We start from the raw sequence: 23,603 nt of genomic DNA, 5'->3' as shown, positions 1-23,603 counted from the left end.
CAAAACAAACCATCTTTCAATTTCGCTGTAGCCTTTAATATTTTGGCACCACCTTGCCGAATAGTCTGATTTAAAGATGCCGAAAAATCAGCAGAACGCGTCCGAGCGCCTCCGCTCTCAATTAGGGGGACACGTAGGTACGGTTCTTTCCGCGCGGCCGGAACGGCGGAATCTCGCATAGCAGTCACTCCAGGAAATGAGCAGTCCGCGGCGGAACTCAGTTTTGAGAGCGTAATAAAGCTCTCCGCAGCAGAGCACCCCTCTCTCTCTCTCTTTCTCCTCTCCGGCGACTTCTGCTCCTCCGTCTGCGCGACCGCTGACTCTTAATTCCGCCGGCGGTCCCGATGAGACGGAAATGAGTTACTTTACTTCCGTTTGCCGAAGATTTCACGGTGAATTTGCGTCGCAGTCCTCGAGAGGTGCCGTATCGGCCGGCGAAGCTCCTCGAGGAGCGTCGATCTCGCCGATTGTTAAATCCTCCCCCCCATTCCCCAAGGGATCCGTGAATTAAGCTTGACTTTCCGCGATCGCGGCACCGGAAAGCTCGAGATTAAGTTTAACCCTCTCCGAGCAGAATGGCGCGCCGAGTTGGTCTTTTTCTCGCTATCTAGGTACCTCTCTCGATTCATCTCTTCTTCGGCCAGTATATATACCGGAGTTCTCTGCAAAACTCCGTCGGAGTCCATGCCGACCGGGAATAATTGCGAGAAGCTCCCGAGAAGTTATATCGCCTATGAATATCGATACAAAACGCGGGTATTCCGCGTCTCCGCGTTTTGTATCTACCTGCAGGACTCTCTCGGCACCGTTCTCGTTAAAACGCCCACTTAAGTGTACCTTACGCCCGGACGAGTTGCGAGATACACGCGCGGAAAAAGTATTCGCGGTCATAACGAGAAATTTCACTTGCTTTGACAAATGCAAACGAAATTTCATGGCTGCCCTACGGCCTCCATATTCACGTTGTAAAGTTTGAAACGATTCGGTACGCCCAGCTCGGAGAAAAGTTTCACGAACGAGACCTCTTCGACGCTACTTTCGTATCACCCTGACGTTAAGGATCCAAATTTCAAGAGTGGAGGAGTCAGAAATACAATTTCTCCATTAGTCACATTGACGATTAATATTTCTCTAGTCGTTGCGACAAATTCATTTGATAATGTAGCAAGCATTTTTCCTCAAGGATGCGCTACAATGATTAAATTCACGTTTGATATAATTGCAAAAATTTTTGCTATTGGTGCGATTGTTCCCGCAGTAAGAGAAAAATTTTCTCGGCAATGGCTGTCCTTTACTAAATGTGCAAATGTCTTTTCTTTACGTATATACAAGATGAAGCCCGATTCGGGTTGCCGCCTATGTGCAGAAAATTCACGTGCTAGAAATCATTGCACGTGACGGTGCACCTAGGAGTCGCCGATCCTGCGTAAAGTCGTTTACGTCATCTTCCTCGAATAAAGGGATACGTCAACGGCCGTAGCGATACTTATTGTGAACCCGGTGGTGCGCGTCCACCCCCAGGCCGTCCCTCCTCTGCTCGATCCCGTCCATTGCGCCGAGCTTCCGCTCGATAAACCGGAAATGCATCCCGAATGCCCGGAGCTGCGGCGCCTTTTGTCGGAAAGCTCGCCATGGCTCGTTACAGGCCGCGGCCCCGTCGACTTTGTAGTCTTTCCATTAAAATTTCGATTAAACGACCGAAGAAGCAGGCCGAAAGTCGAGATTGGAAAAGCCCTGGTATAGACGCGTCCACGTATCGGCGCTGCGAAATTGCGAAGGCAGCAGCCCCCCTCGATGCAGGAATAATTCCACCAGGGTGAATAAACCCCAAAATGGAGTAAAGTCGTCAGGGAAGGGAATCTTCCACGTCTTGCTCACCATTCCAAGGATATCTGCAATTTAAAGAAATTATTAGGTCTTCCATAGACTCGAAAAAGTCGCTCGAATTTTACAATCATCTCAGACTGATCCCACATGAACGTTAAAAGCGATGAACGTTATGTAGGAATAATTCCACCAGTTTGAGGATATACGCCATTACAGTGGAAAAGATCCGCGCGCGTAGAATCGACGCTTGTCTATTGACCGCCGCCATTTCTAATTTCCCTGGGCGGAAATATAGAGGCCGGAAATATTTCAGAGCCACCCGGCCACGGGACGATAACGATAATGCCGTGGCGCGTTACAAAGTATAATGCAATTACTATCGACCATACAGGAGTCCCGTAGTGCGTGGGTAATCATATTCCTGAGCGTGGCCCCTGCACTGTGTATCTTCATTAAGGTACCTCGCGGCACTCGAATGTCCTCCATGTCCTCCCTTCGAAATCACCGCTGATGATGCTGATGAACTTGCTCGCACCCTCGCGATCGGTTGCGCATCGCTGAAAATCGGACTTCTATTTGCGTCAATAAGTTACCTGCTTCAAAGACTGTCCCTGAAATTTAAGGAATTAACGAACCTAAAATAGGGAGATAAACATTGGCAAGCAGGCACTCACGAGATCGATGTTTATTACTTCCTTTGTTGAAAGTCGAGCCTGAAGAAGACGCGCAGAAATTTCGAGAATATTACATCTCTCTTCTCCCCTGTGATGCTTTTTTTTTTAATTGCTCAGTGACTTAACTTGGACTTACTTTGTGCACAAAGTAGGCCTAGGGTAAACCTAGATTCGTACAGTAGCGCAATCTTGACAACACGTAAGGAACTCTATACATACATACATGGTAAGAATCCGCAAAGGTAAGTTCGGTTATTCATAGCTGCGCGGTCGATATTTTGCTTCATTATCGGGCAGCGATAATATGTACATACCACAGATGACTCCACGATCGCGAGTAGATAAGTCGCTAATAGCGCTTGTTAGATGGCACCACTATCGTAATTGAAATAGAAACTACAGTCAGGCTGGACAGCCCGAAAACCGACTGAAAGTCAAGGACCCCTCGCAAAAGCTTCAATCCCTGTATCTGCCATCGCGATCACGCAACCCTGTCCGTAAACAATCTCCCAACTCAACTCTGATCAAAATGACTATGGACGTAACGCACGAAAATAAACGGAATTTCGATTGGGTGTTTATCCTTAACGAACTGCACTCTATGCAGAGATGAGTTGGGAAATTGCTCACGGGCAGGATCTTGCGATCGCATCCTCTGCTGCCCTCTGGTTTCGTACAATAGCTTTCACCGTTTTTTGCCCCCAAGGGCGGCGCAACGAATTTCGGATACGAGCTCGCGCACTCGCGATGGCGGTACCATCTACCAGTCGCCGTTGGCGGCTCACGTACTCGTGATTGTAATACCATGCGGCAGTTGACGGTGGTGACTTACCTACGCTTACCGACACTGCTCGCTTTTGATGGTAAGGGAAGAACAATCGTGACGCTCCATTTGACTTTATCTACTTATCTACTACTATTAAGAACATTGTTGCCTCGAAGTCGACGTGATGCGGAGCTTTGGGGCACACGTCGGTGTCGCGTACGGAACCCTCATGCAGCGAACCTGTGTGAGTGCGATCGCTCCTAGAAATCTGTACCGCCATCGCGAGTGCGCGAGCTCCTATCAGAAATTCGTTGCCCCTCCCTTGGGGGCAAAAAACGGTGAAAGCTAACGTACGAAACCAGAGGGTAGCACAGGATGCGATCGCTCGATCCTGCCCGTGAGCAGTCTCGCAACCCATCTCTGTCTATGCACGTATCTGATACCTACTGTGGTCTATGGATCTTCATTCTATAACTGCCGCCATATTGAATAAGCCGCTAGAATTCCTCACCGAGGGCAGCACAGGACGCGGTCGTATGTACACACATCCTACTCGTGAGCTATATCTCCCAACTTATCTCTGCTTATCTCGGGTTAGATATTTGAGCGGGCGACATCGTTGTCGCATATCTCGCCTGTTGTTGCTGTTTATTCACGATTATCGGTGTCAACCGCCAGCACGATCGCCGAAGGTGTTACCATCGACCGTCGACACGGGGATATCCGTCGCGCGTTGATCGAGTGCGATCAAATGCCTCGTAAAGTGTTAACCTTACCGAAAAGTTTGGCTACCAAATCGAGACAGATACCCCGAATTTTCCAGCACCGGCGAGGCAGCATCCCATCTCTTCCTGGTGTAACAAACGACGGGTTTCAGGAGGATCGCGTTCGAGCGGAAGGTAACATAGATGTGGGTAGAAGTAGTGTCGAGAGTGTCGTTAAGGTTAACTCCAGATTCTGTCCCTGGGAGGGAGACCGTCGGCCGACCGACGGCAATGATGTGCTCGACAAGAGGGCACCGGACGCCGAGCCGGTACCTGACATTGAGAAGTGGTTCAAGTCGAGGACGGAGTCGGTGTCGAGCATGGACCTGGATGCTGTGAAGCCGGAAGTCGTGGAGGGGGTCGATCGATACCTGACGGAAGAGCTGCCGCACTCTTTTCTAGCGAAGGATTCCGATACCCTCTCTATAGACATCGACATATCGGACAAAAAGATGGGCCTGAGCTACGATCCGTTGCTGCATGAATTGCGCAGCGACAAGCTGCTCGACGTGTGCGAAAAGGATGAATTTGCCCTGGCCGACTTCAGACTCGATCAACTTGATCCAATGCCGCTCTCTCCTGACGATATGGTGGTGGCTGGGGAGATTCTGCCGAAAAACCTTGGGTGCTCCGAAGGGTCTGAAAGGAATGATGATTGTACAAAAGAAGAGACCACAGAGGAGGTATGCAAGAGCAGCGAACACGAGGAAACGTCTTCGAGTTTAAGACATTGTGGTGAGACGACAAATGGTGGATTAGTGGACAGTTCCAGCCAAGAAAGAGATATCTGTTTAAAAGACATAAATGATGAAGTTTCCAATGTGCTGCCTTCGATCGAATTAGAGGTTAAGGAAGGGTGGGAAAAAGAGCAGAAGTTCAGGACACAAACTGGTGGGGAATGTCGGATAACAAAAAAACGTAGGAAAATCGTCAGAAGATTGGAAAAGACTACAGCGAGGTGTCCTAATGATCCCTACCACTTAGACAGGAAGGATGCGATTATGGCAGTAGTTGCGATCTCTACGGACAAAATTTCTAACACGACTCAGATTGTAATAAATACTGGGAAAGAAGAGCAAATATATCAGGGCAAAACCTCAGAGCTCATCGAAGCGACAGGAAATTTTCCAAAGCTCCCTAACCTTGACGGATCCACTGCTTGGAATGGCATTGCAGAAAATGGCAACGGAGATGGTACCACGAGTAATCAACACGAATTGGTGATATCAAATGCTTTGGAGGAATTAGGTATCACTGACGATCGCTTGCAGCCTGTCACAATCACGGAGCAGGGAAAGGTCTGGCTGTGTCCTCGAGAGGACTGTGGCAGACAATTCACTAGACTCTATGCCTTAAAAGGACACCTGTTAGCACATTATGGCGTCAGACCATTCAAGGTAAGTACTCAACCGTACTCTACGTATTCTGCAATTTCCCTAAAAAATTCAACATCACTGTCATTCTAGTGTAACTTCGAGGGATGCGCCTGGGCCTTCTACTCAGACTTCAAATTGAAGCGACACAAGGAAACGCACCTGAAACGAAAAGACTACGTCTGCGAAGTGGCTGACTGCAACAGAAGGTTCACAACGATCTACAACCTGCTAAGTCACAAGAAGCTGCACAGCAGACCCAATCGAATGGCATGTCACGTGCCAGACTGCCAGGAGAAATTCCAGACGAAGAGAGCCTTGGAACTGCACATGACCAAATCCCACGATCAAAGCCATGCTCCATATGCATGCAAGCAGGAAGGTTGTGGGAAGAAGTACTACAGCAGCAACGCCCTGACATCCCACCAACGATGCCACAGCTACAAGGAGGTCGACGTCAAGTGTTCCTGGCCCGGCTGTGGCAAGCTCTTCGACAAACCTTGCCGACTCAAAGCACACCTACGTTCGCACACCGGCTGCAAACCATATCCTTGTACCTTCCAGGACTGCCACTGGGCCTTCTCGTCGTCGAGCAAGCTGAAACGACACCAGAAGAAGCACACCAACGAGAGGAAGTTCGTCTGCGACGTCTCCTCTTGTGGCAAGGCCTTCATGAGGTCGGAGCACCTCAGGGAACACGGACTCACGCATAAAGAAGGCAGGTACTTCCGGTGTTACGCCTGCGACGCCAACTTCTCCGCCAAGAGCAGTCTCTACGTCCACCTAAAGAAACACCGAGCCACGGAGGCCGCGGGTGGAACTGTTCGCACAGTGCCGGCCAGGGGAGCTGCTAGGACGGAATTGACCCGGGAAGACGTAAAAAGGCTCAAAGACGATCCCCCTGATGCGGCTCTGGCTGCTGCAGATCTTGCCGAGGAGCTCTCATCGCTGTATTATCAAGAAGACCTGGTGGGTGCCGGCGAGTGCCAAGTTCTCCTGCTAGACCCGGGTACCTCCGAGGAACCCGATGGCCTACGCGACCTGCGAGATCTACGCTGAAATCCGCTGAAAGAGGTCAACGCCCTGACGATGACGTTTCTTCCCGATTAGACCGATAGACTATCATTCGGTCGATAGATTAAATTTATTTACACTGCAGAACTCGGCGCAACTTTGATCCGGTTGGGATGATTGTTCGGCACGTGGCGCGTAGATATTTGAAGCGAAAACAATTGGTAATTCCGGCATAATTGTCGCTGAATTAAACCGATCAAATGGATCAGAATGTATATGATTAGGTAAATAGGAAAATTTTCTTGTTTGGTGCTTAGGTGAATAGTGCGTCTCGTTGAATGAAATTTAACGGATTAACGGTGAAGTCGACGATCGTTGCTCCTCCTCCCATTTTTTTAAATCTAGATATATATTTTCGACGTGTCTGTGATTGAGGTTGCGATTCGGCCTGATGTTCGTTTGTACGACGGTAGGCAATTACTTTGAATTGTTATTTTATCAATAAAATTGTTGATATTTTCTATAATTGCGAGGTGGTTTCCGAGTTATTCAGAGATTTTTCAGGATTTCGAAAAAGCAACGGATGCTTGTTGATATCTAGGGATCTTAAGTAAATTTCGTAATAAAATGCATTTGATTTCCTAAACGGGCGTTAGGTGGCTACTAAAATGGGAATTTTATTTTTGGAAATTCTACCTCGTAATGAATATTCTTAGAAACAGTTCGCAAATGCGTTTCCGAAAATGTGCCATCGTTTTTCATAACTCCGTAGCTGCTTTTCAATTGTAATTGAAGATTACATGAATAATAATTCTGATATGGTTATGGACAATAGTTTTATTAATGAACTTTGGTATATTTTCGTATAAAAGTTTGACCTTTTAAGGTAATATTGTACGATACAGTTAACAACAAAATGGATGACTTCTACATAAGCTATACTATGGTATTTGAGAAAATGAAAATTGCAGTTGGATAACGTAATCGTAGAAATTAGCGCTTATACAATACTTGTCCTAGGAATTATATCGCAAATACTGACAACAGCCTATAATTGTTTTATATGATTTGAGCAGTTATGCAACAGATGCTATAAAAAAAAAGTGAGCACTTAATCATAGGAACTTCCAAAGGCATTAAGTGCAAAAATACAATCATTTATACAATATTTCCTATGTTTTTCACGAGGGAGGACGGATGGTCGTTAGAAACAGGAAATGTTCTTTCCAAACGCCTATCGATATTGAAAAATAATCTATCCCTGATCCTAGTTAGGCAACATAGTAGGCAGTGTACGATCATTGACATGATCATCGTACTGACAATCCATAGCAACGTTACCTGTGGATTCGTCCAATTAATGATCGAGTATATATATGGTTTACCTAAATTGTTGTGACCTCCAGCCAGGTGATAAATTACTGTGAAAAATGCATACAGTATCTCAACGATAGTGGCCCACCAAAAATACTTGAAATTCAAGGGGATATTAGTAATACAGACATCCATGATCATGAAAATAGAATTAAACACATGCGTAGATATGTTGAGCGGGTCGTTTCTATTCTCCTTTGGATTGTAAACCGCTCCCCAATACACTATCGATATACTAATAGCTAAGTTGGATGAGACGGTGACTAGATACCAATATGTCTTTATAACTAAGGATAATTTCATTAACTGTGGATCAAAACCTGCCACTCGTTGTCGTCGCCACCTTTTCGTTACCAAGTACAAACTAAACAACGATTGCACTGTACATATACTTAAACCCCAATTGGTCAAATAGATGCCCCACTTGTATCGATCACCTCTGGGAGTGTAACTGCCGAGCTCCAAAATTGAGCAAATAGTTATGGATATCCAAACAATGGATACTATCCATCGATACAACAAATACCACATCGATACATTGTTTTGGAATTTCGGCTCGGAGAACACACGAGCGTGAGGAGGTTCCGACTTGGAGCGAACCCATCTGCGTGCCAATTCCCTCCAGCAGAGCCTGTTGACCATCGCTCGTCGTCCTGCAAATAATTAACATCTCCTTAATTACTCGCAACAGCCACTTATTATTACAGGACTTCACCTTGAAAACGAACACGTGACTCGAGATAACAGGTAACAATGATATACAAAAATTAAGTTTCAAAGATAAAACGCCGCATTTTGTAATTTCCTTATCATTTATCGGCTTTAAAGGTAAAGAAGCTCATTTGAAAGTAGCCAGTGCCGTTGTTTGCCATTAAGAAGAATTTATGATGCCCACATGAAAGGAAATCCCTTTGATCATCAAGCCGAAAATTAAATTCAAGGAGAAGGATGCGATTTTAAAATTGGAACTTGCATAAATGCAAGGAGAACCAAAGGCTTCTTTTAAATCTTTCCGCAGGCGCGGGAATGCTGCAATCCTATTGGCTTCCGGCATCCGGCGTGCCTCAGCCGACCAATCACGGGACTCCGAGAGGTGCGCCAAGCGAGAGATGTCATGCCCCAGGAGAGGTTAGATTAACGACTCTTACGCGTGCAACATTTTCCGACGAGTTCCAGCAGGTTCCGCAAGGACGACGGTCCATGTAACGTCAAGAGCACCATCTCGAAGCCGACGGGTTGGCTAGTCAACGAAAATACTATCCGAGGCCGACATTACAAACGTGCAAGGCTTCGGTATGCCCGGAGATGGCAATAATGTCGATCACCAGCCCGCGTGGAAGCCCCGAACTCTGTAGCATTTCGTTCATGAACATGAACACAAGCATCGACGCACGTTGAATCTAGTTTACTAAATAGCCGCTACAATCGCTGTTAAACGTAGGGGCGCCAGACGGGATAAAAGAGCCCGCGCGCGAAACGCACGTCCCCTGCATCAGCGAAAACGAAGCCGAGAATTTCCAAGAATTTCCGAGAATTTCTCGAAATCACGCGACACCTCACGTGACGTTCTTAGAACCCATTGTTGTAAAATGAACTTTCATTAAACCCTTGCGTGAGCAAAATTTGAAAGCTCATCCTGGACTCATCCCATAGGAACGCCGTCTCACTCGACTTAATTAACCGTGGTTACGCGAAAGCGAAGAATCTCCCTAATTCACCACGTGTATACATTTCCAGGTATCCAAGAAACATGGAAACCGATGACCAAAGCCCCACGAGAACCACAAATCCATGCGTGAATCAACGAATCAATGGTTCAATGAATCACCTGCCTCTAACTCAACGTATCACCACGGTTACCTTCCTCCGAGATAATTTCAAATTATTCTCACGTAGCATGACACGGCTAAATTTAGGGAAGAAATAGTAAAAGAGAAACTGTTTCAGTGACCGGTGGAATGGATGTCGCTGGTCGCGAGTTGAGGTGCCACGCCTGGTGTCGATGTCTCCCGTGATCCAAATCCAGAGGTCACGGCACATTGATTGGCGATAATTTCGAGCCGTGGTGGACTCAATGGCCGAAGGAATTAATTCGGTTACGGGGGATTATCTAACCGCTGAGAGCCGGGGTTAGACGACGGTTGCCAAGGTGGAGGCACGCCACCCCCTGGTCGGGTTTTCCTGCGGGGTCCGGTCGGTCGCAAAAGGGCGCGATATCAGCGGAGTCGTAGCAGCCGGTCGGACGCCGAGCGGAGAAGACATGGACGCGAGAGCTGGCGAGCGGAGCGACCGTGTTTGATCCAATTAACCCCCGTGGCCCATGGCCGAGGTTCGCACGAGGCGCTACTCACGCGATGCACCGCGCCACGTATCCTTTGGAGGTCGGGTCCGGTCAATCGGTCAACGCTAATTCGACGGTTCGACCATTACGATATTCCGATTCGATCGGCTCGATTTATTCGCCCCCTCGCTAGGAAAACCGGCGTGGACGGTCCGGCCTTACTCGAGGGAGTTCCCACGACGCGACGGGGCATTCTAGGGAGAGATAACAGATTTTTCTAATTTTCCAGGGAAATTAGAAAATTCTTTCGGGCGCTCGATTTCAAAGGCGGATGAAGAAAGAAGGGCTCGATTGATATTATCGGATTTGGAGGATCTTAGAGGATGAGGCCTCAATTGGCGTAAGGGAAGATTTTGCAAGATTTTAAGCATCAAGGGAGGATGCCGTGAAGTGTGACTGGTAAAAAATTAGAGTTTTCGATTAATGTGATGGCATTGGCCGATTTCGGAAGCGCAACGAAGGAAGAAGAAGGAGGGGTTTGGAGGATCTTCAAGGATAAACCCGCGCGCAGTATGAAGAAAGAAAACAGTGAAGCGTAGCTGGTCAAGGACAAGAGGTTCCCGTTAATTTGATAGTGTAGCTCAATCTCAAAGGCGCAACGCAGAAAGAAAAAGGACTCGGGTGAAAATCACCGGCTTTGGAGGATCTTCCAGAATAAGCCCACGTCAGCATCAACTACAGAAAGAATGAAGTGCGTCAATCAATTATAAGAATTTCCAATTAGTACTTTGTCCTGGAAAAAAAAGTGTCCAAGTGTTTTTGTTTCAAAGTCGTCACGACGTGTCGTACACGTCGACAGACAGTTTTTACAGTGTAGCGTTTTGGCACATGCATTTATGAATTAGTCGCTAGTGCAAGTTTTTAATGTGACCAATGTTGGTCGATTTCAGCGGCTCAACGAAAATCAAGAGCTCGGTAATAAAATTACCGAATTTACAGGATCTTCAAGGATAGACTCACGCTCTGTATTGAGGAAGGAAACAATTAAATGCGACAGATCAAGCACTAAAGTTCCCTGTTGCCAAGGACAAGTCGGAAGCAATGACGAAGAGATCGTCGGTCAGAGTGTTTTTTGAAACAAGACTCGTTGCGAGAAGTGATTTAGCTTCAGCCGAAATTTGTCAAAAGTTGGGATACACACACGAACGGACCACAAGAGAGTCGATGGCAGCCGGCGTCGAGGTCGATGTTGTGGGCTAAGAGAGTCTCCTCCTGGGTGCGAGGTGGCATCGACTAGCCTCGATGAAACCGGCGGCGACTCGGGCGACTTGAGGCGACTGGAGGCGACTGGACACGCGACAGATGCGACGAGACTGCCTGCCTGTCCGCTTGCCGACTGCCGACCGGCCGGCTTTCGGCCAATGGAGGGACTCTGCCTTGCTGAAATCAATGGACGACCCTATCGCCGTTCGGTCGTGTCATAACCACGCGAGCGAACTGCCGTCACCCTCTTGGCTAGACAGAGGGTTCACCAACCCTCCGCTTCCAACGGAAGCCCGCTCTTGGACTCTGCGGACGTCGTGACTTCCCCGAGGGGTAACATTGACACGATGGATAATTTTTTTTTTTTTAACGAGCATATGGAAACCTTAATGTACTAGTCCATAATCCTCTGAGAATATTCATAGAGGAACAAGGGAAAAATTATCGGCAGTCCGTGAACAGCCCTATTCCAAGTGTTACTTGCGGAAAGACGTCATTGTTGTCTAAACACCTGATAAGGATGAACTAAGGCTGTCCCCACGAGGAGTGGACAGAAAGGGCACTTAGCACCGGAATTAGAAAATTCGTAATACAATCTGTAATCGAGGATTACTTAAAGCGTGATTAGAATTATTCGCCCAATTTCAGATGGGTAGTGTTGGCTCGGCAACTGTCGGTTAACGGACAATTGTTAGGGCATCATGGAAATAAGAAGAACGAGAAGAAGTGGGCGACTTCCGGTCGGCTACTCGCCTCTTCGAGGTCTCAAGTGCGCGCGTTCTTTCTTATCGCGATATTATGCTTAAAACGCTCTCAGAGGTGTTAGATGCTCTCGAAAGAGCCGCTCTTAAGACAACCATACGACCACCCCAGGGACGTTGCCAGGGAAAACGAGTCTGGCACGATAAGCCACTTCCTCCACTTCCGGGCGTTGCGAGAAGCCGAGGAAGAGGCTCTTCCGTTATCCTCTATGAATCGGTCGAGCGATCGATCGAAGAAGCCCCGATCGAACCCGATACTCGTAAGACCGTTTAATCGTAATCCTCGCTATAAACTCGCGGTAGTACCATAAATCTCGACAGCCGTAAGAACCAATATCCGAGGGCGATATACGTCCATGATTTGCCGTTTTAACGAGTGGACGTGCTCGAACGAGATCATTCTAGACACAAGGCCCGACTCGTTGAGATCGTTAAACCGTCCTTCGATGCTTCGATTATCTCGTCGTTCGGAGTTCTTCGACTACCCAAGAAGGGCGCCTCCTTCAGGGAATGAATTACCCATCCCCGGCCTCGCTCGGCGCTGCAGAAAGTGTGATGCAAAAGAAGCAAAATGTGTTCCCACGGAGGTCTTACTCGTCCTGTGCCTCCCAAAACACCGCCATATTGCAATATATTAAGGACCTTGTAACCATGAGTCAGCCTCCATATTAACGTTGCTAAGGTTTAAACGATTCGGTGCACCCAGTTTGGAGAGAAGTTTCACAAACGAAACCGCTTTGACGCCACTTTGGTATCACCTTAAAAGAGTCATATTTGATCATCAAACGTGTCTACCTTTTGGCAGTACGATACGACTGACCCGTCGAATAGGCTGCTCAATGGCACACCTTGTCTCCTGAACATCATAGCAAAAAGCGTTTCATCCTACTTGTTTCCGCGAGGCACCGTTTCCGATCGACATTCCGCGGTTTCGGGGAACGCCGCCTCAGGGCCGAAAGTGAAGGATAATGGGCCTGAATGGGCCCCGGGAAGAGAAAAACGAGGAGCGCGAATGCAGACAGACGGAATGGTCGGAAAGGTGGTCAAGGGCGAGGAGGCCCTGGGACCGGCGTTCCGCGAAGGGTTTCGATCTCGTCGGTCCCGATTCCGTTCCCGATTACGCTCGGCCGAGGCGCGGCGCTCGGGCTTCTAAATATACCCGGAAGTTCCTCTGGCTTCCAGTCACGGGGAGCGAGCGTACCAAAAATAATCGGGCCTCGCCGGCCGCCGCGTGGCCGCCCAGCGGCGAGTCGGCGCTAGTAGGCGCGAGTAGGCGCTAGTACGCGTGAATCGGCGTTAACAGGCGCGAGTCACCGCCAGGACATGGCAAGAGCCTGTAGGACGACGCCGGTCGTCGCCGGGCGCCTTCAGGCTTGCATCGTCGCCGCCGTCTGGGCGCTCCTCCTCGCGACCGACGTCGACGCCCGTGACGCCCAGACGTGAGTGACCAATGGACGTGGGAGATGTGGACCTCGAACATCCGATCGCTCCTTTGATACCCTAAGAAGAAAAAATTCATTGAATCAAAGAAACGATTAATTCAATTAATAATTGTTTGACTCAAGTAAACACGAAAAAATTAATATAATTCTTAATAATTCTTTGGGACTGTGACGATTTAATTGAGTTCATTTCGGTCAAATAATTATTCTTTGAATTAACAAAACATTTCGGTGGGACTATTCAATCAATTGTGTCTTTGGTTCAATGAATTCTTTTTATTAGTGAACGCTTGATATACTTGATATCCCTGCAACCATGACGAGAATAACAGCGAACGAACGAGGAACCAACCTTCCTCTGTAACTCTCACAAGACCCGCGAAGATTACACCGAGATGAATAGTTTATTAAACCGAAGCAATGTTGCATTAATTCAAAAAATAATTATTGAACTCCAGCTAAATTCGTTTTCAATTAAAAAATTATTAATCCAATTTATTCGAGTCTGAGTCAAATGGTTATCCCCTGAGATAGCAAGATATTTGATTAGTACTGTTCAAAAAAATATTTCTTTGGTTCAAGGACATTTTTTCTCAGTGTATGCCACAGTGAGCAATGTTCGTCTCTAATGTGGAATTCGTGTAAAATCTACGAAAACAATCAGTGCGGATTTTTTTGGTGACTCAGTAATACCGTGTAGGAGTCTTTACTGTCAGATAGCAAATCGCCATATTGCGTTGTGTAGCAGTTTTGGAGAATTAAAGGGAACAGGAGGGAGAGAGAGAAAAAAAGAGTCTCTTGTTTTCTGGCCTTCGGTGTGGAGATCGTCATGATCGAATCGGTGTTTGGGGTTCATTTATCTCGAGGGATTATTCACTCAAGAAAACGTTCATTTCAATACTCGAAATCACGTGGAAATCAGGTGGAAATCACGAAAAAAATCACCAAACACTCTCACAATTTTAAAGCCGAACGTCGCGTGTTATAGCATTTGATTATCGTTAATCGTATGAAATCAAAGATGCTCGATTCTCAAAGAAGGAAATTCTTTTCACTGATTTCCAAGTGAATAGACCCTCGATATGTCTTGTGTTCATGGAGTGACTCCTCGGATTCGCGACTGGTTGCGGTCCTTGATTGATCAGAGTGATCGGTGCGATTGGTACTCATCGAATAACCCAATAATCGGAGCGATCGGTACCAATCGAACAAGCCAATAATCGGTACCGATTTGTACCTGTAATTTTGTCCAGTGTCAGCGAATGGGCGGAGACCCTGGGGACCGAGCTCTGGGACCTGGCGAACGCGGTGGCGAGGCCGGACGAGCTCAAGGCTGTGAGTTCGGGATTCATCTCGCCCCCTGACCCTGGTCGTAAACCCGAATTCATCCCGCCCCTTGACCCTGGACATGAACTAGGCACTGGAAGAGACCGACCGCCTCGCCGTTTGCACGTCTTGCTTTTTTCGGGGAACGACAGCTGGCCGATCGGCCCTTCCGGCACCTGTCGGCCCTGTTGTATGCACTATGTGGTACCGCCTCGGTAATCTCGATGTAACGCGATACGGTCTATCGGGTACGAATTTAGTCCGCACGAAAAAGCAAAAAAGTCGGGATGCGTCGAACGACCTGTCGACTCAACGGTCCACCGGCCTCTTTTCCGCGACTCGATCGAGAGCGATCCCCCGCGGAATTGCGACGTCATTCCGCTTCTTTTTCCTCGGTACCGCACAATGGCTTTTTCTACGGGAAAAGAAAACGAGGACGGACCAAAGCGAATCGGTCGTCCGCACCGCAGGTGGCCTAATGATCGAATAATCCTCTTGCCCTTTGTCGTCCGGCCTTCCGCGGTCATCCGCGTGGCTTCCGCTTGCCGCTGGACGGTCATCGCAGTGGATTTTGACTCCCCACCTGAATGAACGGTATAAAAATTCACCCCTGTGAAGTTTCAATAGTGAAATTCCCCCCCGCGGAGTTTTAGTTGTAAAATTCTCTCTTGTGGATTCCTGCCGCTGAAATTCATCCCCTTGAATTTCCAGCGCTAAAATTCATCCCCCCTGAGTTTCTACCGCTAAAATTCGCCGCTAACCACCGTTTAATCCTTTCAGAAATACAAGGAGCAGAACACGCGGGTGGAGGAGAAGTCCGGCGAGGAGCTGATAAGCGTGATCAGCGAGAGCGTCGGTCGAATGCTCAGAAGAAAAATGGACGCCGTGAGGTGCATCCTGCAGGTGGCCGAGGAGGCAGCCGAGGAGTGGAACTCGTCGGCGCCGTTGAACCTGACCTACGTCTCAGGGAAGTACAGCACTGTGGAGGACGTAGGGCCCGGGTCCGACGTGCCGGAGACCATGAAGCCCGATCAGTACATGTACAGGTATAAAGGCGATGACCTCGACTTAATACAACAATTATACATCTCTATCCTCTTCCAGGAACATCTCGCTCAATCGAGACTCCCATTTCTACAACATCCCCGTGAACACGAATTTCTCGTCCGTCCACGTGCCGACGATCGTCTACGATAAGTCCCCAACAGTCGCCGAGGCGATTGCCTGGTCGGAGACCCTGGACGACATCTTCCGACAGAATTACAGGACCGACCCGGCCCTCTCGTGGCAATATTTCGGCTCGACAACAGGAATTTTGCGGCAATATCCTGCCATGCAGTGGAAAACCGGAGTCTCAGGGGACGAGGTGGACCTCTACGATTGTCGAATCCGTAGTTGGTACATCGAGGCGGCGACCTGCAGCAAGTACGTAGTCATCCTCGTCGATAATAGCGGCAGCATGACCGGCATAGGAAAAACCATCGGTAGGTCCTGCGTCCAAGGGGGTATCCCAAAATTTCATTTAGGTGCAACCTACTCCTTTGAGTCCTCTTCTTCGTTCCCGCTCAAGCCAGGAGAACCGTCGACGCCATCTTCGACACCCTGTCGAACAATGACTTCGTCACTCTGCTGAACTACTCGAAGAGCACCGAGGACGTGGTAGACTGTTTCAAGGACATGCTGGTCCAGGCCACGCCGGAGAACCTGGAGGTCTTCAGGAAGCACGTCATGGACTTCAAGCCCGATGGTATGGCGAACCTCACCGAGGCCCTCACCAGGGCCTTCGAGCTGCTGGCCAATTTTAGGGAATCTCGCGGTTGCGGAAGGGCGACACCTTGCAACGAACTCATCATGCTCGTAACTGATGGCGTCTCTGGGAACATGACCGAGGTTGCTGAACTCGGGTTTCTTATGACGTATCTACCCTAATTAAAAAATGTTTATTTAACCAAAAAAATATTTTGTTAAATCAAAGAATTCTAGTCAAACTCGAATAAATTGGACGCAACGTTTCTTCTGAAATGATGACGATTTATTTGAGTTCATTTGAGACATATAATTATTCTTTAAATTAACAAAACACTTCTTTGGTACTATTCAAAGAAATGTTTCTTTGGTTCGATGAATCTTTTTCCTTGGGGTAGGGGCTTGTCATTTATAGATTTGTAATTGATTTTTTCGCCTTCCCTCAGGTGTTTCAGACCTGGAACTGGCGGGATAACGACACGTACATCCCCGTCAGAGTCTTCACTTATCTTCTGGGCAAGGAGGTCACCAAGGTCCGCGAGATTCAATGGATGGCTTGCCTTAATAGAGGATATTATACTCATGTTCATACGTTGGAGGAAGTTCGGGAACAGGTGTTAAAATACATCCCCGTGGTCGCCAGGCCGTTGGTCTTGCAGGGCGAGCAACATCCGGTCGTGTGGACCCACGCTTATGCTGATATCTCGGTAACTTAATATTTTATGCGAATGTTGAATGCGAAATCGATCTAGAGAGACGAACGAGGGAAAGTCGGAAACCGAGTTTTTTTCGACTTATACGTTGACAAACCCTGATTTAGCCGCGACTTGGAATTTCAGCTCTGAAATACTTTGCCACGGAGTGATAAAGTATTTCTAGGCATTTAAGAATACGGAAGTAGATTTGAGAACTAATCGCTCGGTCTTGATCATCGATATCTTGAAGACGCTGATCAGAATACGAATATTTGAAGGGGAAATGGTTTCGGCTGGCAGATGGGAAAGAGGCTTTCCATATTTTCTGATTTCGCGTCGGGTGACTTTTAGTATCCCTTGTCGGTGAACAAACTTATCTTCGGTCAATGTTTCCTCAGATGGGCATTATTAAATTTGATATTCGGATATTACCCCGCGTTGTCGGACGCGGATCATGTGTCGGCACAGAAGGAGTCTATCGCGTGTCACTTAAGCTCGCGTCTGAATGAAATCTAAAACAAACGCGATAAGTTCAGGGACATGGGTATGCCACGTGAAGTGTTTTTAAATTCTCGAGAATTTAAGTTCGAGTAATATAACCGAGAATGTTACGGTAACTTGAAAATCCCTGGACAATTTAAGAGGATTTAAGAGAAATCTGAGAATTCGCGTTTAAATCAACTTCTACAAACAATGTATTACTTTCAATAAGTAACATTCAAAAGTCTACAGGTTATTTAAAAAATTCAATTTTTATAAATTCTCGAAACTCCCAGAGAATTTAATCCTCGGTTATATTCGCGGTTATATTACCGGGGTAATAAAAACTCTAGCCACGTGTAGAAATGTAGCGAGAGCTAAATTAAGAGTATTCAACCTGACAATAAGTTAACCGAGTAAGGAAAAAAAGCATAACCGAATGAAATGAAAAATACTCGACGCCCTTTGTTGCGCGTAATCCCTTTTACCAAGCGAAGCAAGTAAAGCAAGAAATTCCATCAGAATCCGGCACTTGCCACGTGGTTGTGGCTTGTGATGGAGGAAGACGATCAAAAGTCAAGACTTCAGAAACACCTCAAAGGCAAGCAAATGGGAGTCCGAGTTAACGAGGATGCCAGCTACATTCAGCAGGTTCTTCCATTGACACGTAGACCGCTTGGAATTCTTCCCCGTTGGCCTAGGCGTCCCATAGAGTAGCTACATGGGCAATTCTCGACGGTGAAAATCGAGCAAAGCGAGGAAATCGGATTTACCAGAGGGGCAAACCTCGTTCAAAAGGAAAGAGGAAACCCAAAACGGACAAATCGACAGACCGCAGGGTCAAAGGCACGACAAGCAGTCGTCATCCGCCTCTTGCTTCCTTCCGTGCCTTTGAAATGCGTGCCGATTTCCACGAAACTTTTTTATTATTCACCCAAAGTGTCAGCTCGTGAACTGTCGAATTTTCCCGGCAGAATAGGCGAAACCAAAGAAGGAAAAAAAAACGAAGAAGGAACCTCTCGAGAATCGCTCATGCGACATGGTTTTAACTTTTAGCCGTCCTGAACGAGAGTTTGCTTTCCCTTCCAAAGGCCAAAGCTCGAGTGAACGAGTCCGTAGTCGAGTTTCTTTTTCCCCTTGATGTCGATGGCACCTTCATGCCTGTAACCTTTAACACTGTAGTGGTAACGGTTGACATTTCTGCCCAAGTTCCCAAATCCATGTTTCAGCAGCTTTAAAACCAATCAGAGATTTATCCCCCTCCCCCTCAAAAGTGGAGATCAAACGTACATAAGATAAGTCCTTCGCCTATAATCGCCAACTAATGGAACGGTTTAAATCTTTCCAGGAATTCAACAGGGCGGAGGTTTGCGAGTTCTGCGAGAGCTCCGGCAATAACTCCTATTTACAGGAGTACCGATTGTTGACGTCGGTCAGTATCCCGGCGTTTGACAAGAGGGGCAATCGAAACAACGCCACTAGGTTGGCCAACTTGCTGGGAGTCGCTGGCACCGACGTGCCGATCGACGATATCCGGAAGCTGACGTTGCCGTACAAACTCGGAGTCAACGGCTACGCCTTCATCGTGTCCAACAATGGATACGTGATTCTGCATCCCGACCTGCGGCCAGTTTCACAGGGGAACCTTAAACTCAACTACAACAGCGTGGACCTGACGGAAGTCGAGATCCTCGACGATGGTAGGGGACCAAGGTAAGGATTCCTATTAAGGTGACATAAAAGTGACATCTAAAATGTCTTGCGTATGAAACTTTTCTTCAAATCGGGCGTACTGACTCAGTTGAAATTTTACTACGTGAATATGAAGGCCCTAAGAAAGGTCCTATCAACCGTGAAATTTCTTTTTTTTTTTCAATTTGTTGATAAATACATCTTAATTTTTTATTTTGAAAATCGAATTTCATGATTGCTAGGACCGTCCCCAGCGCCTCCATATACACGTGGTAAAATTTTGGTTTCATACACCCAGCGAGGAGAAAAGTTTCATAAATGACTGACTCCTCAGATGCCACGATCACGTCACCTTAAATTCGTGTAATAATATAAGTAACCTCGTGATAGTTCATCCCAGAGATGAAATAACGGAATCTTGGATAAATCCAGAAATCCTGGACCGGAGGTGCTGGAGCTGCGAGCTGCCTTGGTGGACCACAAGTGGGGCAACTTGAAGGGGATACCGGTGAAATTGCATTACGATGACAATCGCAGAGTGACTCTGGAAAAACGCGATTATTTCTACGCACCTTTGCCGGAGACTCCATTCGGGATCGCGGTCACCATCCCCAATTACGGGTCCACGTGGATCAAGGTATAACCGTTTGAGTCCCAGGCAGCGCGATGGCGCTGTTCAGATTTTATGTCGAGAAAACCCAGCACATTTCGAGCGTTGTGGACAACTGACGGTGTGTCACCGATTGTCAAAGTCGCTCAGATTCACTGACCCAAGTACATTACACAGCTCTTTCTTTTAACCTCTTAACTTACAATATCGTGTGAGAAACGTGGTAAATCAATCGGGCCAAACGTGAACAAAACGTGTGAGAGACGTGGTATGTCAATCGGGCCAAATGTAAACAAACCGTATGAGAAGTTACGTTCAGCCAAACCGTGAAATGGACCGATGTATGACCGACACTTTTGTTGTTTATGGCACGCGCTATTGGAATTTAAATCGTAACGCAAGGGTGTAAATAATACATCTTACAATTCAAGAAACGCTATCGCGCCGAGTGGGATTCATCGACATAAAATAAACAAAGCGCTATCGCGCTAAAGCGCGGTTGCGCTGTTCGGGATTCTTCGACAGTGTTTTTTCAATACCCCTTAGGACTCAAACGGATAAACTCGAGTCGATATAACCGACCTACACTGGGAAAAATGTAGTTGCGAAATTGGCGCCAGTCCTTACAAGAGATATGACATACAACATAGAACGAGGGAATACAATCGTAGAATAATAGAAAACAATTTGCAAGGTTATTCTTTCTTCTCGTAGTAGTATATCGTACCATTTGTAGTCACCGACGCCCATTTTGCAACAATAGTGGTCGCTATTTTTTCGCAAAATATAAGATATGAAGTAAGACTAATCTCGACGCGATAATTCCATAACGCGTAAACGTCCTAATTTCAAGGTGGGAGACGAAATTCGTCGCAATCAGAACGCGAACGTGAACGTGTCGGCCTTGTTCGCGGGGACGAGGTGGAGGGTCCACCCAGGCTGGGTGTACTGTCGCTTCCATTACCTGGAGGGCCACGAGTTCGACAGTCCCGAGAACGAGCTGAAGTACTTCCTCTCGATCCTGGATAAGCCGGACTGGCATTGGTCCGACCAGTACGAGGCTTACCCGATAATGCCCGAAGGCGAGACCGTAGAGCCTAATTGCGGAAGACAAGTGCTCTCGGATGACGACTACTATTGCAACCGCGAGCTCATGCAACTCCTCGTCTTCGACGCCAGGGCGACGAATCGGAGCTTCGCGGGAACTTTCCACCACGTCGACAAGCAGTCTCAAGACCTGGCCAAGTTGTACGAGGTGTCACTGAGGTTTGTCGCGACACAGAGTGGGCTGACCAGGTGGCAGGAGCTGGACACGAATACGATGCCGAAGCAGGAGGAGTTTGCTGAATTCGGGGACCTCCATCGCAGAGCCGTCAACGAACCCTGGTACAAGGGGGCGATCTTCCAGCACAACATCGATCCAAACAGCATCTCACTGACGGGTGAGGGGAACTCGCAGAAAAATAATTCACAGCGATAACAAGAAACTTTACTCGTTTCAACAAATGGTGAACACTTGTAAATGGGCCAGCAACATTTTATTCCGGAATCGTTTTTTTTTATATTGGCAAGAAAACACGATTACATCACCGGAGCAATATAAATTCAATTCATGGTTGCAGTATTCCCTGCTAACGATAACAAAATATGTATATTGCTCGTTCGTTCATATAGTTGTAACGATATTTTTTTAGCCGCTACTTACAAATTCATTTGCTACTTTAGTGAATATTTTTCCTCAAGGAAGCTCTCCTATGGTTACATCTACGTTTTATTCCAGGCATTTTTTCTCTTAGTGCAATTATTAGTGCAGGAAGAGCAAAACTTTATCAGCAATGCTATACTGAGAAGATATAAAATTGATTGAACCAAGAATTATTTTGTTAATTCAAAGAATAATTATGTAACTCGAATAAATTGTCATAATTGCGAAGAAATATTGCATCCAATTTGTTCGAGTTCATTTGAGTTAAATAATTATTCGTTGAATTAAGAAAATATTTCTTTGGTACTAGTCAAAGAAATATTTCTTTGGTTCATAGGACATTTTTTCTCGGTGTACGCTTTACTAAACGTGTAAATGCCTTTTTTCGAGGAGACAAGAGAAGAGGATCAAGGAGTATGGAGAACCGTTTAAATCGAGTGCCTTGACAATTTCAGTACCGTGGGAAGCTGGCGTCAACGCCACGGTGACGGTTTCCCTGGGGATCTTCCCGAAAGACGGTGGAAAAGAGGCCCCAGCGGCTGTCGTCGGGTTTCAGATGCCAATGAAGGCTTTGTACCACCGATTCATCAACATTACGTCGTTTTCCGGAAGGCCAGACGTCAATTGCCACGAAGAATGGATCGACTGCTACCTCGTCGACCAGAATGGGTACGTCGTCCTGTCGGAGGCTCACAACGACACCGGGCAATTTCTCGGGACCGTGGAAGGCGCCGTCATGAAGTCGATGGTCGAGCAGGGGGTCTTCAAGGCCGTCGAGATTTACGACTATCAAGGATGGTGTTGGTACATGGTAAGTGGTTCAAGTATAAAAAAAGGACGAATTTTCGCTTGAAATTTCGGCCCTCGCAACACGATTTCACGTCGACTTCAAACTTTCCAAGCAAAAAAAATACACGACAACCTCCCTTTTTAAAGTCGATTAAAAACTGGGTTTAAGGTGACCGTAGGTGCCGGAAGTATCCCGTCTAATCCGTTCCACGGTGCATGGAAGCTGCTCGTGTGGACCATCATGAGAATCCTGTGGTTTGCGATGCAACTAGTAGACCTCCCGGAAGCTTTGGCGAAAGTTAGAGCCGACGAAGACGAGCCCGACCCTCCGCCACCCCGGGAGTGGGCCAGGAGGTACTACCCCTGCGACGAGAAGAGGACCCTGTACATACTGAACCAAAGTTTGGCGGAAACCGCCGTCACCAATTCCTCGCTGTACTGCTCGCGGCCGTTTTTCGCGCAAAGGGTGGGCAGCATCCGCATCGAGCAACCCTCCCCCCAGCCATGGATCTCATAATCCCATTCGAAATGTTCCCAGGTCTCGTACACGAATCTACTATTGGTAGCGGTGGACACGATGTACTCGAGCTGTTACGAGCGGTTGGAGGTGCTGCCGGAGGAGATCTCCCCGTTCGACTACACCAACGGAACCTTCGACAGGCCCTGTCACAAGATCCCATTGAACGACCTACCCCGAAGGCGCCTGAAGGTCTGCTTCACGGAGCACCCTCTGGAGCACGAAGTGGAGGCCTGCGGAAGGGGCCTCCGACAAAGCCCCACGTATCTCCTACCAACGGTCGTGCTTCTGCGAGTCCTATGTCAATTTATTATGTAATACACGCTCGCCGCATGGGCAATAAATGCGCAGAAATAACATCCGTCACATCCGCCAAGCAGAGTCCCCGTTTACGCACTTGGCGTATTCCACCGATCCAAGGAGACCCGACCTGACCCGACCCCGACCTCGTCTTCGGGTCGCCGTTGTTTTGGCCGACGACGCGCATGCGCGCGCTCTCCAGTC

General features: G+C 47.5%; 3 protein-coding genes across 7 annotated transcripts; 2 read left to right on the top strand and 1 right to left on the bottom strand.

Annotated features, from left to right (window-relative positions):
• Positions 1-1,832: 1,832 nt before the first annotated feature.
• LOC105697215 (zinc finger and SCAN domain-containing protein 2) lies at positions 1,833-6,944 on the top strand. The gene is made up of 4 exons (XM_012420343.1): positions 1,833-1,837; positions 4,032-4,166; positions 4,222-5,428; positions 5,498-6,944. Exons 1-4 carry the CDS (start codon positions 1,833-1,835, stop codon positions 6,461-6,463), a joined length of 2,313 nt encoding a protein of 770 aa, XP_012275766.1. The 3' UTR covers positions 6,464-6,944.
• Positions 6,945-7,086: 142 nt separating this feature from the next.
• LOC105697310 (protein rolling stone) lies at positions 7,087-20,137 on the bottom strand. Of its 5 annotated transcripts, none has more exons than XM_012420525.2 (2): positions 20,051-20,137; positions 7,087-8,445 (listed from the first exon to the last, which is right to left on the bottom strand). In XM_012420525.2, exons 1-2 carry the CDS (start codon positions 20,085-20,087, stop codon positions 7,577-7,579), a joined length of 906 nt encoding a protein of 301 aa, XP_012275948.1. In that variant the 5' UTR covers positions 20,088-20,137; the 3' UTR covers positions 7,087-7,576. The 5 variants fall into 5 exon arrangements, with proteins under 5 accessions (XP_012275948.1, XP_012275946.1, XP_023290575.1 ...); XM_012420523.1 differs by lacking the exon at positions 20,051-20,137 and adding an exon at positions 11,285-11,455; XM_023434807.1 differs by lacking the exon at positions 20,051-20,137 and adding an exon at positions 11,275-11,348.
• Positions 13,404-23,441, top strand: LOC105697309 (voltage-dependent calcium channel subunit alpha-2/delta-3). Its single transcript, XM_012420522.1, has 12 exons — positions 13,404-13,536; positions 14,793-14,874; positions 15,646-15,911; positions 15,970-16,349; positions 16,436-16,755; positions 17,058-17,318; positions 19,135-19,499; positions 19,911-20,115; positions 20,942-21,530; positions 22,249-22,604; positions 22,752-23,048; positions 23,121-23,441. Exons 1-12 carry the CDS (start codon positions 13,421-13,423, stop codon positions 23,415-23,417), a joined length of 3,534 nt encoding a protein of 1,177 aa, XP_012275945.1. The 5' UTR covers positions 13,404-13,420; the 3' UTR covers positions 23,418-23,441.
• The last annotated feature ends 162 nt before the right edge of the window (positions 23,442-23,603 follow it).

The sequence above is a fragment of the Orussus abietinus genome, unplaced genomic scaffold (assembly GCF_000612105.2).
Source record: "Orussus abietinus isolate OABI.00-Male unplaced genomic scaffold, Oabi_2.0 scaffold110, whole genome shotgun sequence".
NCBI classification, from domain to species: Eukaryota; Metazoa; Arthropoda; class Insecta; order Hymenoptera; family Orussidae; genus Orussus; species Orussus abietinus.
The sequence above is the reverse complement of the archived record's forward strand: the minus strand, read 5'-3'. Positions and strand labels throughout refer to the sequence as shown.

Excerpts from the sequence above, each read along its gene's own strand:
- LOC105697215 (XM_012420343.1), top strand. Across the intron at positions 4,167-4,221 it reads GGATCGCGTTCGAGCGGAAG|ATTCTGTCCCTGGGAGGGAG; the intron begins GTAACATAGATG and ends GGTTAACTCCAG. Across the intron at positions 5,429-5,497 it reads ATGGCGTCAGACCATTCAAG|TGTAACTTCGAGGGATGCGC; the intron begins GTAAGTACTCAA and ends CTGTCATTCTAG.
- LOC105697310 (XM_012420523.1), bottom strand. The coding sequence starts at position 11,363 with ATGCCACCTCGCACCCAGGAGGAGACTCTCTTAGCCCACAACATCGAC. Across the intron at positions 8,446-11,284 it reads CTGCCATCGACTCTCTTGTG|GACGACGAGCGATGGTCAAC; the intron begins GTCCGTTCGTGT and ends AATTATTTGCAG.
- LOC105697309 (XM_012420522.1), top strand. The coding sequence starts at position 13,421 with ATGGCAAGAGCCTGTAGGACGACGCCGGTCGTCGCCGGGCGCCTTCAG. Across the intron at positions 14,875-15,645 it reads GGCCGGACGAGCTCAAGGCT|AAATACAAGGAGCAGAACAC; the intron begins GTGAGTTCGGGA and ends TAATCCTTTCAG. Across the intron at positions 16,350-16,435 it reads CGGCATAGGAAAAACCATCG|CCAGGAGAACCGTCGACGCC; the intron begins GTAGGTCCTGCG and ends TTCCCGCTCAAG.